Below are 16,550 nucleotides of genomic sequence, written 5' to 3' on the forward strand. Positions count from 1 at the left end.
GCACTTGTCCTCACAGTCAAAAGAAATAGCTCTCCCACCCAGCTCTCCCTTTACTACTGCTATTGAAATCTGGAAGGTGCAGCTAAGACTCTTAATATCAAATAGATGTCACATGATGGAAGTTCTGGTTTTGTTTCCTTTAAAGAAGCAAAATGATTAAAAATGTCATGCATGTAGATGCATAAAGACATCTACTACCTTAACAGAGCAGGAGTGTTTCACACCCATGCACCTGAGATGAAGAAACAGGCAACTAAAATTGCCCATGACTTCACTTTTGCTTCCGTGCAATATAATTTTCTATTATATGACTGCAGACTATTTTTCCCCTAGGATGCCTGCCTCATTTAGTGCACAAGATGCTTCTCTGGACGTGAGTCAAGGCTCTGACATGGAAACCACCCCATCTTTTGCAGAGGTTGGAATATCTCTAGTAAGTGACCGTGATGAAACTCACTGAGTAGGACAGATATGGGGAAAGTGCCATCTCTGACTCCTCCAGCTGCAAAGCCTCGTGCCACACTTTCCACAGAGTAATACTCATCTCATGCACCCTGGCTGTGTAGGAGTCTGTTGTACGGTCTAAATGACTCATGCAGGCTCTCTGTCAGCATGCACATTGAACAGTATTGACCAAAACTGATCAGTAATTAAGGGTTGGACTAGGCCTGGAAACTGATAAAAAACTCCTCCAAAATGCTACATATCTACTCACTGAGTAAATATGTGCACCCAGGACACTGACGGAACTAGAGAAACCTAAGAAAGCAAATGTACAGTGTGGCAAATAAGGTCTGCAGGGCTAACCTTCAATCTGATTCTATTTAGAGTTCTTGAATTTGGATGCTTAATGCAAGTTCCTGTTTGTCAAAGTACCATGCACTAAGGACAGGTTTCAAGAGTCCAATCCTGTGACTCCAACAGGTCCCTTATGTGCTAGGATACACGGTTTTGGAAGGAACAGATAATCGGTGCCAATGAAGCATCTAGCCCAGTTAACCACCACTCTTGTTTATCAGTGGAGCTCTGTTTCTCCATTCTTTTACTGGCAAATTGAAGAGATCTGCAAAGCACCTCTGCACAAGCCAGAACCCGCTTCTCCATAGCACGGTGTCTGAATCAGCAACCTTAGAAGAACAAGTCTCAGTTGGGTCTCTTACCCTTCTGCTGGAAATATTGCAGAATTCAATTTCTGAGATGGTTACTTCTAGTTTCTCAGTCCTAAGGCAGGTATCTCTAGTCAGAGAAGCACTTAACCATGTGCATACATGTCACTGTTCAGTCAGAAATTACTCCTGGGGTCATTTCTCCAGTAGCACTTTCCAGGAATGAAAAGAACCCTTCTTTTGCCTTCTTTTTTAGCAAAGAAGATATACGTGCACAGGAAAATTGAAGTCAATGGGCGTTAAGCACATGCTTGAATGCTTCCTTGAATTGGGAGCTCAATTTCAAATGTGGCAGTGATTTGTAGAAAGATACCTGGAAACATGGAGGGATCAATTTTAAAGGTCAAACTTACTGCTCCCATCTTATTTGGTGGTTACAGCTTGCTTGAAAGCTACACGTAAACCACAGAAACACAGCACAGATATGCCAGTCATGACAGTAAGTCTGGACATGGCCACTTTACCAGAACATAACATGGCAGAATTAGTGCCAGTTACTATAAGAGTCAACAACGCGTGACATGTTTGAATCAGGTTTGCATCTGGGAACAGTGCCAGGCAGTGAAGGGAACATGACTCACACACACACACATGCACACTCAACTCTCCTGTTTTGCTTAATGTACAGTCATATTTTCTTGAAGGGGGTAGCAAGGAAACTATTTTGTTTTGGCGCTGCTAGGCACACAGCACATCCCTCTCTCATGTGAACAGTGTTGGTGGGATGTGGGCAAGGCTCGGCCCAGCACCTGCCTCACCACAGTGCAGCCCTATACTGGTCCTGTTTCTTCCTCCAGAAGAAACTGGATGGAGCAGTAGGTGGAAAAAAACATGTGGGGTAACACAGCCTGATAGGGTATTCACTTGGCAGTCAATCACTGCAACACAAAGTGACAAGGACACCACCTGGGAAATTTCTCTGCTCTGCTACTTGGACTGCTGGATGCTTTATGGTAGAGAGCAGCTGAAAAAAAGGGGTTTTATAAACTGATAGTGGGAACTACACCCAGAAAGCAGACAAGGGCTCTGACTATCCCAGCAAACGGTATAAATACGAATGCTAAATGATGGGAGAGCTAGAAGCAATTTCCTTTCTTATCCAGCCATCCATAAGCAGATTTTGGAATATCAAGAAGGATAATTGTTTTCCTCACTCTTTCTGTGTAAAAAAAAAATGAATAAGTATATAAACATTACCAGCACCTTCAAGAGGGTGAAGCTCACTTCACCTTCCTGTCTATCTGGCTGCAACTCCCAGGAAGAGCTGCACTGTCAGTCAGCAGAAAAGGCAATTCTTCCCTTAAATCATTAGCAATCAGAGCCTTTTAATGCACCTCTTGGTGCATTGGGTTTGATCAGTAACCTGGATATGGGAAGAGCTGGAGCTGCAAGCCAACCTCTATAGGAAAAGTAGCGGTGCTCTGCTGCCTGCTTGAGCCTCATTTCAAATGCTGTAAATATTAAGGAATGTGCTACTTCTTCCAATCTTTCAGTGCTCTGTTTCTATGTGCACAGATGGGCGTTGGGAGACAGAAAGCCAAGTACAGCTAAGTGTACTGAAATGCTTTGCAGCTTTTTAAAATTTCATCCAGCATCTGAATCTGTTTATCTAACCTTTTTTTCCCTCTTCTCCCTTTTCTTTCTCAGAGAATTGCTCCTACTGTGCAGATGAAATGCAACAAAATGCAAACAAGCAAAATATGGAGCTGAGTGATGTTGAATGCAAGTTGCTCCATTGCCAGATGTGAAAAGAACAAGTGGTTTGAAAACCATAATTTGTTTTAAAAAAAATATAATTTGGTACTTCTGAGAAAATTTGATGATTTAATGAGCACAGATGGATGTGGGATGAATTTCTAGGAGACAAGTGTTTAATGTATCTGCTTAGATTATTCCAGAACTAAGCATTATCCTTCCTAGTGCATGAAGGTAATTAATATTTCCCATTATGGACATGAAAAAACCCATATGATCAGTTAAGGAATGCAGATACACCAACGATATGGAAGTTAATTCATAAATCAATTAGAGAATCTTGCCTGCTGTGTATAATTAGGGTTACTTCAATTATAGCTTATTTTTGGATTTAAGACTCAGGAATTAAAATCAGAGTAAGTTCCTTATCAGAATATACTGCAACTGGAAGTATTTAGTCAGTTTTAGCAGTCTAAATCTATTTGCTCCTGATTCCAGAACAGCTGGTTCTATTCTGCCACTTAAAATGGTCATCGGATAAATGTTTCCCTATCTGGACCACCCTGAGGTGGACTGAGAAATTTGTAGGAAGCGGGACTAGCCCTGGAATATAAAATGATATGCCTGGAATTCTCTACAGTAAAGCTTTGAGAGAAGCACCTTAACAGTCAGTTCTGGAGATGTCAGGGGCTGTTCTTCCTGGCTTCTTTTCATGGCTACATTTAACTAAAGGTGCAGCAGTCCACTGATTTAGTTACGCTTGTGCTAAATCTGGTTTATATCGATTTATCTTTTCTTATAGCATTAATCTGAACTGATGTAGACCAAATTAAGTGTGCCTAAATAGGGATTGGTTTTTCACTCCTTTTACTAAATTGCTTTTTCATGGATTTTAAGGACAAGAGACTACTGCGATAGTCTGCTCTCACTGCCTTCGTTACAGTGCTGAAGGACTTGCCTTGCATTTATTTCTGCTTCAAATTTAGTAGTTGCACCTCGACAACAGCATCTCTTTTAGACAAAATGCCAAATCTAGAGTAAAAATATTCCCATCTTTGTCCTGACTGCAGTCTCTTACAGAGTGTTACCAAGCCATTCCTGAGCCTGCTCTTTACCAGGTGTACCAGAACTCCCTGTATCCCTCATTGCAAGTACGTAGTTTTAAATCTTTCATTCTTCTTAGGATGATTCTCTGAGAACACTCCACTTTGCCTCAGATTTGGTTCTTCTCTAATATACTGTTACTCTGTGTTGTCCTTACCGATGAGTTGAATAAGCTCTGTACCAATGGGTCTGCCTTCTTTCATTACCCACCTTCACCTCTGTCCTCCGTTCTGCAACAGCAAAGGCTTTATGTTGGAAAATGCAGGTGCCAGACCCAACTCTTGTTGGGCTGCACTACCTACATAAATAATCAATTTTTAGTGATTTCTCATCTAGAGTTAGATTTGATGCCAGTGAATCAATTTTCAATCCCTTTAGTACCTGCTGGGCTGTTTATGTACTTTACTCAGCAAGAGGTTTTATGGTAACAAACCAGATGCCATAGAAAGGTTTAAATATGTTATGGTGTCATTGTCACCTTCCCAACTGAGTTCCAACATACATTCAATAAAACACTGTGTAAGGTATGAACTACCCTTATTATGCCCTACATCATCTGGCTCATGATCCAACTGGATTCAGTCAGCTGTCTTTCCCATTCCCTTCAGCCTCTTTCATACACTCAGAAAAAAAAAGTAGTTTCTTTCAAACTTCTGCAATTTTGATGTTGTTTCAAAATTGTTTTAAATACCAACTCAAGAGAGTTCCCTAAATGGCTTTTTGAAAATTCCTTGATGCTTTTGTAAAAAACATGTTCTCCTCAAACACTTTTTGAGTGGAAAGCATTTCCATAGCATTGTAGCCATATATTATCTACTCCCTTTCCCATGCTCAAACTGCAGTAGAAAACATTTACCTGAAGCCAATATGACTCTGCACATGGATACCCAGCTCTTCTCTCTAACCTTGTTTCTGGCCAGTTATCTCTCTCTCCACCTGCTTTTGTATTTTGGTGCTCCTACTCTACTCTTTTTGGCTTTGCAAAGTCCTTTATTCTAAAGTACCATGGTGCAGAGCAGACTGCTGAAATGAACTCCAGAGTCACTGGTACATCCTTCTCTAGAAATGAGCTACATTTTTGGTAAGAGGTCACTGAAGACAGTCATACCTGTAAGTATCTTAAACAAGGAGAATTCAAAACAGCCTTTGGTTTTGCAGAATAGGACAGGAAGAGCTTTGATAAGCAAACACATCACATCTGTTACCCCCAAGTGGGACATAACATGTCAACACCAATAGTTTATTAAAACATAGGGATCTCACTCAAAAAAAAGTGGCATTTGCCAACAGCATTTACACCATTTACACTGAGAAAGCACTGCTGTCCTCCATATTTAGACCAGGGCTGTACAGTGTCATGGAGAGGGGCTGCTCACCGCTTTTTCAAACCTGCACTGTGTGCCAAATGACTTTCAATGGGCAGACACGTGTAAGCCCTGTCTTCCTAAAAGACAGCTGAGCCACCTACAGTCAATTCACAGAGCAGCAAAACTGCAACAACCCCTGAGCAAGTTAAACTTGCAGCCCTCCTCCAAATGCTCCCTGAGGACACTGGCAACTTCAGGAAATACATAGCTTACCTTTCCCGGGGTAAAGGCTTGGGCTCTGGCCGAATAGCTGCCATGGAAGAGAGGGGTGGCCTGGCAGGAGAAGGGATGGAAAAATTCAAATCCAAGGAGCCTGTTTTCCTGTGCAGAGGCTCCAATCCCATAGCTCCTTGCATTTCACTCTCAATAGGGCATGAGCCGGCTCGGCCATGACTGGAGAGAGAGGAGAGCTCAGGTCCCACTGCTCCTTGCAGAACTCCTTCGATGGCTGTCTGGGGGTCATGCGTGGGGGACACAGATGGTGGGGAGCGCGACTTCTTTTTTGTTGATGCTCCTGCTAGAAGTTTCAACAGCCCACTCTTCTTCTCCTTCTGCAAAGGAACCAAACGAAATATGGGCAGTGAGCAGACATACCAACTTCCTTTGTTTTTCTATTGAACAATCCCAATGTGTGTGGCAGAAAACCTCTCAAAACTATCATGACTAGAGGTGGATCCAGGTAGAACTTGAGCTTTCTGTAATAAAGATCCTCCCCGTCCAACAGGGCTTCAACTCATTCATCAGAGTAAGGACCAAACATGCTGCAAAGACTATCTCCATTTTCAAATCTATCCAGGTAGTGATCATGTGCCTTTTGAAAGAAATAGTGCAGTTACAGTGGGACAGCAAAGGTACAAACTTCCCATGCAAAGAAGACAGCAGAATGCTGCCCTCTCCCTTCCAGGATAAGGCTGTCCCTCAATAGAGAAATACCCCACAAGTAACAAATCAGGACCTGTGGCCAAAAACCTCTGCTGGGAAGCCCAATGGGCTGAGGAGAGATTTCAGATCCCAGCCCATTGAAGGGAAGCATTCATCATTACTACCTCATTTACTATCTGATGCAGATTTACTGTAGGGAGAATGGAAGCACGAGACAGTGGTTTAACAGTTCTTTTGAGCATGTGCTTCCCTTCACATCCTGCATCACACAGTGATACCTATTCGTGTCTCCCTCCTAGAAGTGGGTCACTTCTCATGTGTTAAGGCAACAGTATCACCTTGATATTTGAAGATAGACCACAAATGGCAATTGCAGTGGCAGTGCATGAGAAGTTTCAAAGTTCTACAAGGGTTTCTGATACAGAAGAATGAAAAGAAGATAACAGCATCTTTTCAATTAATGTGAAAAAAAATAGTTCAACCTGCATTACTGAAGAAACATATCTGACATTGTGAGTCTTAGTGCAGTGAGAAATCCTGCTGCACATTTACTTCAAGCCCACATAAATACCAAATACTATGTCCTTCATCTTGGAAGTTTTTTGCATAGAGGGTTTGTGTGCAGAGACTGGCCATCCTCTGGTACATGTTGCACAGCACTAGGCTAGAGTTGCAACCTGCAGTAAATTTTCCATTTCTAAAAAATGATACAAGAAGTTTTGCAAAAGGTCTATTCAATTTCTTCCTCTTTTTCAGAAGAGCAAGGCAATACCCAAAAACTTCAGAGACTCAGGGCTGTGAGGTTTAGCTGTATTTGATAATTTGTTCAATAATAGGATCCCAGGGGATAAAATCAAACCCAGCAACTGCAAGACTTATGGAACAGAAACTACCTCTCTATCTTCAAGTAAGAATACGCTTTGGAAACACAAACCAGTAATTTATTTATTCTCTGCAGACAAAAATGTCCCATGCAAGGTTTAAAATTATGCTTTTATGTTCTGACTGCTGAAGTAATTTTTCAAAGCAGCTTTAAAGAATAGGAGGGCTACAGTAAAATAAATATAAGCTTTTAGAAGATACTCGGGTTTACTACTGTAAATGTACTTGGAGTATCTGGTATCTCTGTTTCCAAAGTTCTTGTCTGCTGTCTTTAACTGTCACAGACTAGTAAGAAAACCTTAGATGTTAAGATACAGAAGAGCTAAAAGGAAGCACAGTTGTTGTGATACAGCCAACATCCACGGATTTTTGAAGAGTAGAGTCTGAACTGTGTCTCCTGAATGCCACTGGTTATGTTTTAAAAGAGCATTTGTCACTTCCAGGATGAAAGTATCCATCCTGCCAAGATGTTCACCCAGTCAGAATCGATGAAAGCTAAAGGAGGCAGGGTGGCACCATATGGCACCATCGGGTCAAAAAAACTAAATCAATTCCTCTGGAAACGACAGCAAAGCAGACCAAATGCCCTGATAAATATCCTCTTTTCCCAGTGGGAAGTGACTGTTGTGGATAATGTGTCAGGTGTGCATCCTGGAATTCACCTGAAATATCAAAAAAATACTTCAGTGTTTCTCTCACTCTCTAATTAAGCAATATCTTTGCTGTCATCATTACATCAAATTTTAAACCTCTTCACGAAACTACAAAACTCTCCTTTCCCTGTGGCACACTGAAACAACAGCTCTAATGATCCCAGCATCCTGTGTAAATATGTATTTGAAGGTGTCCAAAGGTCAGTGACAGAATACAACAGCCATTGTGGGGCTCTGCAGAAACGGCTATTGTGCTGCAGCGAGCACTTAGAGCCTCTTTAATTGGCAGCTTTGCACATGCAAAGTAGCTATGTGAACTAAAGCCCTGTATAACGAACAATTAATATTCCTGTGTTGTAGCAGATCTTCTAATTTTTGCTTCTAATTTAAATACCTTGGCAAATTTTCATTAGAAAAACCTTGTGCTACTTAGACCATTTAAGTCACAGAAGCAAAAATATTTGGGAAGAAGGGGGTGCATATATTCACACACATCTGCACATTAAAAAGCAGATGAGTTTGACAGTCATTCAGTTTTGTTTATAAGAAAGGCTTCCTCTCTACAAGGTTAGCCCTGGCATAAATTTCTACACTTAAGCTATTGTCCCTCAGATAACAGAAAGCTATACCGAACTTGCTGATGTGCCCTTTGTTCCACTTTAACAAAAGGAAAAATAAACAATTGATTTTTAGCCCCCACTGAGCATTTTACTAAACTTCTGAAATGAAGATCTGCGGTCTCTGAAGAGAGAAGATGACTTAATTCAATTAAGCCTAGTCAAAACCTGAGCAGTACCATCTTTCCAGTTGTGGCCTTGGGCAAGATATTTAGAGGTGAACTGATACCAACCACTTTGTGTGCATGGAGATTAGACAATATATCCAGCTCTTTCTCCTTTAGAGTCTGGCTCTCAGCCTGCTGGTATCGTAAGGCCAGATCCTATGCCGATGCTGCTCAGAGCATTTCAAGCAAAACAAGGACTGTCAGGAGCTGATAATTTCCTGTGACACCTCTCCTGAGAAACAGACAGGGTTTGAACCTCCTATGATCAGCAGTTCAACCTAAACCACTTCATGTCTCCTCCCCCTTTCTGTAAAATGGGACTAAGTTAAAACTCCTTCTTGTGCTGTGGGAATTCGTTAATGATTCCAGTGTTACAAAGCTGTACATATCTTCCGGAGCAACCAGTCCTTTTCCATGCTTTAAAATTAAAAAAAAATTACAAAAAATTGGAATGAGATGTTAGCATGCAGTCCCAGTAGTGATTTATTGCAAATGTCCAAGTATTATGAATTCACTTAATATTTAGTGTAATAGCAGCCATCCTTCACACGAAATTAATATTTATATGTCTATTCAAGACAGTCCTTCAGCAGTTTCACTGTAAATCAATGAAGCATTAATGGGCATAAATGCTGTAGAGAAATCTACAACGATTGGTTACAGACTCTGTTGAGATAAGAAGTTTACAGGGGACATATCTGATGACTTTCAGGAATTAAGTTTTTGAATTAAAAAAAGTTTACTTTTTTTCTATTCACAGATGGGGGTTTTATTGTTTTCTAGGAAGTCTGTAATCTACTGAAACAGCTGTGTAATTATTGAGTTTTCTTTGTCTAGTAGCTACATTTCCAACTGACTGCAAACTGTGTTTGACGTTCCTACCTCCTGAATCTGCCAAGGTCAGACCTTCGCATCTGTGTTGATGGATGGATTCACAGTGTGGACAGCACTTCTCCCATCTCCTGGTTACTGCCCACATGTTTAACTGAATATAAATCATCACCTTTGTGTTGCTCAGGTTTTATTCTAGGACGTTCAGAGTCAAAACTTCCAAACCATTAATTTCAAAAGGATTCAAAGAAAAGCTAAAGAGCAGAATTAGTCCTTTTAAATAAATCCCAGGCTGTTTCTAGTTAAGAGAAAAAAAAAGGACTGTGAACAAAGACAGTATAGGCAAGTCAGAATTTCTTCTCTGGCAAAGCCTACACTTGTGACTCTGTTCCTATGGTGTAGCATGAAGGAATCTCAGTGGAAATCAGTCTCTAGCAGCACAAAGATGGGGTGGGCAGCACTTCTGTGACCCTGAAGCATACACTTAGGGGAGCCAGCACTTGAACAGGTGCAAGTTCCTCTCAATATGTTGATGTGGGAATGTTTGGAAAAATGAGTACCATCTGAGTTTAAGAACTCATGAAGGATCAAAATTAAAATCTGAGATATATAATGTTGAAATATTTTGCTTCACAGTAATTGGGGATGATTTTTCCTCTCATTAATAACTCACTTGAAGATAATAACTAGCTCTTCTTTCAGCTTCAGAGATGAGATGAGGACAGAATGCAGCTACTTCATTGATGACTGAGTGCTAACAGAGTCCCCTGTCTGCAGAGTAATAATCATGCCATAATCCAAATACCAATTATATGTTCTGGCTATGTTAATAACGATATATTTTTTTTAAACCACCCGAATACACAGAACATTTTGGTTTCGTTTTTTTCTATCTTCAGCTCCTAATACTTAATTTTCTGCCTATCTAGGTTCATTAAATAAATGAAGAAGCCTTACTGCAGCTGATAGAAAAGCTGTCTCCAGTCATTGAAATGAGGTAATTTCTCATGCAACACCAGTTACATCAATAGATAAGAGAGCCAGAGGGAGAAAAAGAGGTTTCATTTAAAAATGAAGAAAAGAGAAACAAAACTGTTTAAATGTTGCCCTGAGTCCTATGAGGGCTCAAATGCCCTCACAAATGAGGAACTCATCTATCAGTCAGTACCCCCAGACCACCACTTTTATTGCTTGTTTAACTTTGTCAATGCTTGTTTGAGTAAATCTAAGTTAGTGTCTGGAGAATAGTGCATTTTTATTCTGATTCCAACTTGGCTACTGGTGATTGATGCTTGCATTGAAAGAGTAGGTGGTATGTTGGATTATGTCTTTGAAGAAAAAACACTACTTGGGTTTTTAAAATCTGTAAATTATTTTACTTGAGGTTTTGATAATTATTTAAAAAGCCCTGAGAAAACCCCAACCAGCATCATCTCACAGAAAAGCTTCAGGTCTGGGCTGTCTTTGGATACGTATTTATCATTTGCAGTTTGCCACTACTTTTCATGAGGCATTGATGATATACCGAACAAGACAACAGCAACTACTTACTACACAATTTCTTCTGATTTTAAGGAAAGAACAGCTTAGTATCATATATTATATGGAAATACTTGACAAAGATTTAGTTTTAAATGGAGACAATTGCTTCTGACCAGAAGTCCGTTATTATGACCTCAGTATACAAGTTACATGCCAAGAAACAAAAAGGGTTTTAGGATCATAGTATCATTAGCTTTTAAATTTCAGTGACAGTAACATGCATATAGATTGCACAAACATTTAAGACTTATGGTCATTAATTTGAAGATTGCTAGTATTAAAACCAGGCTAAAATAAGTAAAATTACTTGCTAGACATGATGGGGAATTTTAAATGTTTTGAAAACAAAACTGAGAAGAAGAAATTGGTGTTCAGGTCCCAATACAGCAAAGCATACAGGCACTTCATCATGTGCTTTTGTTGAACTGGGGCGGATGGAAGACTCTAGAGACTACAGAAAGACATAAAGAGGAAATCTAAAAATATATTTGAATATTCACTTTGGATGGAATATTAGACATTTCAAGCACTGGAACAAAGTTAAAGGCTAACTCAAAGGAAAAAAAAACTGAAGAGGAAGTACAGAGTCTCAGCTATTGGTGAGCTTCCTGGAGGCTGCCAAATTCATAAGAGGTAGAAGATAAAAGGAACCCTAACGTGATTAATGGCAGAAGATGGACAGACAACCTGCTACACTGATACTGTAGCAACTTTAGTGTTATTTTTTAGTGGGAACAGCTGAAACACAGCACAGAGAATTGAACTGCTGCTGTGAAGTAACTAAAAATTGTGCACTGAAAAACTGAAATGCAAGAACACCACAAAGAAGTGATAAAACCATGGTTCTCATGAAGATTGTGTCAACATTTCATCTTATTTCCAACCAGCCACTCTCTCTAGAACTAAGGTCAGATGGATGTGTGTTTTAGCCCTGATTTTAGTCCATCTCTTCCTTTGAAGTGTGAGCAACCTCTTTGGGGACACAAAAGAAAGGAGTAGGCATGATATGTTTGTACAGATTTGGCATTCAGCTTCCTTCTTCACTCAGAATTCCACGTGATTTCGATTATCCTACAACAAGTAAGGGAACTTCAGCTCAAAGCACTGAGATCTCCCCCTTCTCTGCTCCACTCTCCTGTCCATTGCACATCCTACATAGAGAGGCATAAAGTGTGTACTTTGAGGATGCCTGATTGGAAAGCAGACAACTGACAGGAAATATGATAGTGGCCTACAAAATCCCTTCCTGCACAGAGAAGGTAACTTGGGAACGATAGGTTATTTCCCACAATACAGGAATTACGGGGAACCTAATGAGATTATCAGGCAAATGGTCAAAACTGAAAAATAGGAAGCACTTTTTCACACAACACGTAATTAAATGGAGACTTAATGCACACAGTATTGTGGAAGCCAAAAATATGAAGAGGTTCAAAGGGGATTAGGCAAATTAATGGAAAACAGACCTAGCAAGGGCTATTAAAATAATGGTATGAATCCAAACTCTGCTTCAGTTAGTCCCAACAGGTAAATGAAATAGCACTTGGAGCATACACAGGGAGACTCCACCTCGCTATAAAGAGATCATAAAACCAGTAACATTCTCAGAATTATTGCTATGGTAAAAAAGTTAGGTATTTTGGCAAGAGCTTAGGAAACAAGACAAAGCCAGGAATGAGCTCTCCCCTGTGCCCTGTCAACTTTGGGAAATCAGCTGTTGGGAGACTTCCTTAGCTGCAAGGGTCTGAGAGAGGGCAAAAGGCAGCTATCAGGATGCAGTGTCAGCCAAGGAAGAGACACAAAAATTTGGGAACTGCAACCCCAGTGCACTTTCACAGCCCTACAACTGCTATTTGGATTCCTCAGCTCCATCTCTGCTATGGAAAACATCATAGATCAAGGGCTGCAGCTCTCACACTGCACCAAGGAGCCACGAAAGTACTGGTGATGGGGCTGACAGGGCCCTATTCCTTCTTGGGTCCCAGTTTACTTCCTAAATGGGCACTGCACTGCCTTTGTACACACCAAGAGCTTCCTTGGAGCTACCATGGGGGTCTGTTACATAACACTACACCACGTCTTGAAGATCTACCCTAAACTGAAGCCTAGAAATGTTAAACCTTTGTTTTAATACAAATCAAAGATGCCTAAATGATTTAGGCAACTATGGTAAACTTACTGAACTTTCTGGAGAATTTAGGCAAAACAGCTGGATAGATCACAAGCCTTCTTCCGAAACTCTAGGTTCATTTATTCAAGCTAGAGGATATCTATCACAACTTGACTGATAGCACAGGACTCTAAAATGAGAAAAAGATGTATAAACACATTAACTGCTACACAAACTGCTTAAAATTAGTGTTTCTAAGTAAGATGATTTCGACTGACTGGTTAGCTTGCTGCTCCTTGTCTCTCATAAGCAAATGAAAAAGATTTATTGGTCCTGGGGAGCACTGGGAGCAACACTCACATTTTGCAGAAAGCTAGAGCGAGCTTAATCACTGAACACCTGAATGAAATGACAGAAGTCACAGTGTGCTTTGACATACTCTAGTCTTACATATATTTGGCTCTGGCTCTCCCCATTCAGAAGGGATAGATTTAATTTCAGAAGTGAACAGTGAAAATTGCTTGGCCTTGCTTTGTAATCTTGTTAAATGACAGGCAAGTGACACTTGTACTTTTATGGAAAGCAGAAACATGTGGGTAAACGGTTTGGATTAGTGGAGGCCATCTCGTCCCTTATCACTGATATATCTATTCCCTCTTGGTTGATATTGTTCCAGCAGCTGTGCCACCTAAGGCTGTTTAATTTCAGCCCTTCCAACAAACTACTTGGTATTGGGCAGGCCTGCACTTAGAGGGAAGATTGCTTTTGGAAAATTCAGCATCATAGTAGGTATATTTTTTTCTCAAAATCGATTCCCCATGAAAGAGAAAAAAGGTCTATTTGTTGACAATGAAAAATTGTCAGGATTTGTGTGTACTAGACACTGTAACATATTATAATGAAATAATTCCTACAAAGGATTAAACAGCTCCTAAAAGACACATTTAGCTAAAGACTGAGGATTCAGCTGAGACTGACAGAACACATCAAACCTGCATGGACTGCAGCCTAGAGGTGACCAAAGTAGAAGCTCCTTTTGCTCAGTCAATGTATTTCTAAAAATTATGTGGACTTCACACTACTTTAGGGTAGCCTGGACTGAGTGAGGGGCACGAATGAGAGGGGCCCTGAGGGTTCTCAGATGGTGTGACATTTTAGAAGCAGGTCCTTGACACCATCAAACCCACAAACATGAAAATTTTTCTCTCTCTGAAGGCTGACCTTAGTTTTGTACCACATGTACCAAATGTGTGGCATGTACCACAGCATCAAATCTGAGCATCCAAAAAATAATTTCTAATGTATTTCATGCATTAAAAACATCAGGCCTTGTTCCTGCTCTGTCCTACCATCATGACAGAATGTCTCAAAAAAGGCAAGTGATACTACTAACATACTCAGGCTGATGGCTTCTTTTCTGGGAATAAGGGAAGCTCAGCCTCTCAGCACACATGGGAGTGCAGGAAGTCCCAGGTGATATTTTTCCATGGGCATCACAGGTCTCTCTGCAATGTCCCTCACACAGGGACAGAGCTGACATCCTGCACATTGATGTGCAATCAATTATTGCAGTGCATATGTTTTGCAGGTAAAGCAGCTGACGTTTCTGCAACTCCCTTGTCAGCTCTGCTACAGGCATTTTCACTGCTACTGTGTTCCCGAGCAACTCCCAAGTTCCCTGTGAATTACTCCTAGGACACACTAGGACTGAAGTAGCTTTCTCTCATGGGGACCAACTGATCACGTATGCTCTTTAAAAAAATGAAGAAAGAATCCCAGAATTGTTTTAAAGGATTGCAAAGAAAGTGGCTGCCAGTGTCAATGACCAGGCATGTAAATGACAATTTCTTTGATAAAGTGACCCAGGCACTGTGGCTTTTGAAATGCCACAATACTTGGGTTGTAATTACTAGTGAGCTTTGCAATGGCAAAAGGCTTGCTTTCTCAAGTCTTGGTGGCACATGCAATAAGAGCAAAAATTCGATTTCATCTTTTTTCCTAGTTTCGTCTTTTTGTTACTTAAAAAAATTTAAACCTCCTACATTTTCTAAAAATATCCTATACTAAAGTCAGGAGTATAAAATTCCCCTTTGTTAAATTAAAGAGATCAGCAAGAAGGATAAGCAAAGGGAAATAGAGCTAACCAAAGGGAACAACTAGGGCATAAGGAGGGAAGTCAATAGCACTGTGGGTTTTCTTCCTTTTGACAAGGCCTGGTTTTACATTGTTATCCTGTCCCTCCATTCTACCTTCCCTTCCTTTGTCTGTTTAATCCTCTTCTTTTTCCCTGACACATGACTTGCAGTTATGACCATATAATTAAATGCAGTTGAGTTACACTGATTTAACTAATTACCACTTGTGACGTGCCACCTAAGCCAATGTTCCGCATTTCCTCATCGTAGACCAACTGTGAGACAAAACACGTTAGCTCAAATGTCAGGCTTGAGATGATTTGGGTAACCCAAGATGCCTGAGGACATCCTTTATGTCAAAATTAATAGTAGGGTAATTTCAGTGATGCAGCCAGTGAGCAGCATCTCACCTGGGTTACACACATAGTCACATCTGTAACCTCAAGAGCTCTCTGAACACAAATCTGTTGCATGTCTGGATTGGGCTATAAGGCAGTGACATCTGGTTGGTGTTTTCACATGCAACTACTGCATAAATAATTACCTATGACACCACACATATAGCATAGTGCTTTTTACTCTGCCAGTTAGTTGACTTTTGCAGAAGAGGCCAGTGTGACCTGAAATAAAAGGTGAATCCTGCCAACTATTGGCAAGAAAGGGTAAATTTTAACACACAAGCTAAAAATGCCTCCGTGATGATGTTGGTCACATACATCTCACATCCAAAAATGATGGAAACTACAAAATCACTACTGCACTGGGGCAGAAATGACAGCTTTGTCATAACAGTCCATTTCTGAGACTGCCTACCACAGATGAAGATGAAAAACCCTTTGCACAAGTCAGATAACGGTACAAGACTGCAGGGGTTGATCGACAGACTGACAGACTTTCTTATTTTCATTTTAGCAAAACAGAATGGGCAAACATTGACTTAGAACTGTCCCGTCTTCAATTTGATCATGGTTGATTGGAATGTCTGCCTATAAAGATAACAGAATTAGTAGTCCATTAGTTAAGCAATCATGACTTCTATTCAGGCTCCTGTACTATGATTACTTTGCTGTATCTGACAATCTTCCCAGAGCAGAGTAGGCAATATGATGAATATCTTGCACGAGTTTGTTCTTTCAGCTTTTTCCTGCTAGAACAGCAATGTATATGTTTGAGGAGTCCCTTCCAGTGTTGCACTCTCCCTTTTTTTAACTCAGCAGTATTCATGGAAGAACTCAAATGCAGATAACCAGATGTACCAGTTCCTTTGCAATGTTTTCCAGTTAATGATTTTCTGTCAAACCAAGAGGACATTTCAAATATGTACCATCAGGGCTTGTCTCAGTTCCAGTGCTAGTCAATCTTTCCATTAATTACTTGGTAGGCAAGCTAGAGAGTGCAC

General features: G+C 40.5%; 1 protein-coding gene across 1 annotated transcript in view; it reads right to left on the bottom strand.

Annotated features, from left to right (window-relative positions):
* The window catches only part of SH3RF3 (SH3 domain containing ring finger 3), a 250,643-nt gene that overhangs the window by 7,285 nt on the left and 226,808 nt on the right, over positions 1-16,550 (bottom strand). Inside the window, exon 9 of the mRNA XM_051772741.1 lies at positions 5,546-5,883. Coding sequence (XP_051628701.1) covers positions 5,546-5,883 — 338 coding nt within the window. The remainder of the gene's footprint in view (positions 1-5,545; positions 5,884-16,550) is intronic.

This window comes from Manacus candei, unplaced genomic scaffold, assembly GCF_025592945.1.
Source record: "Manacus candei isolate 608988 ecotype Guabito, Panama unplaced genomic scaffold, ASM2559294v1 h1tg000159l, whole genome shotgun sequence".
Classification (NCBI taxonomy): domain Eukaryota; kingdom Metazoa; phylum Chordata; class Aves; order Passeriformes; family Pipridae; genus Manacus; species Manacus candei.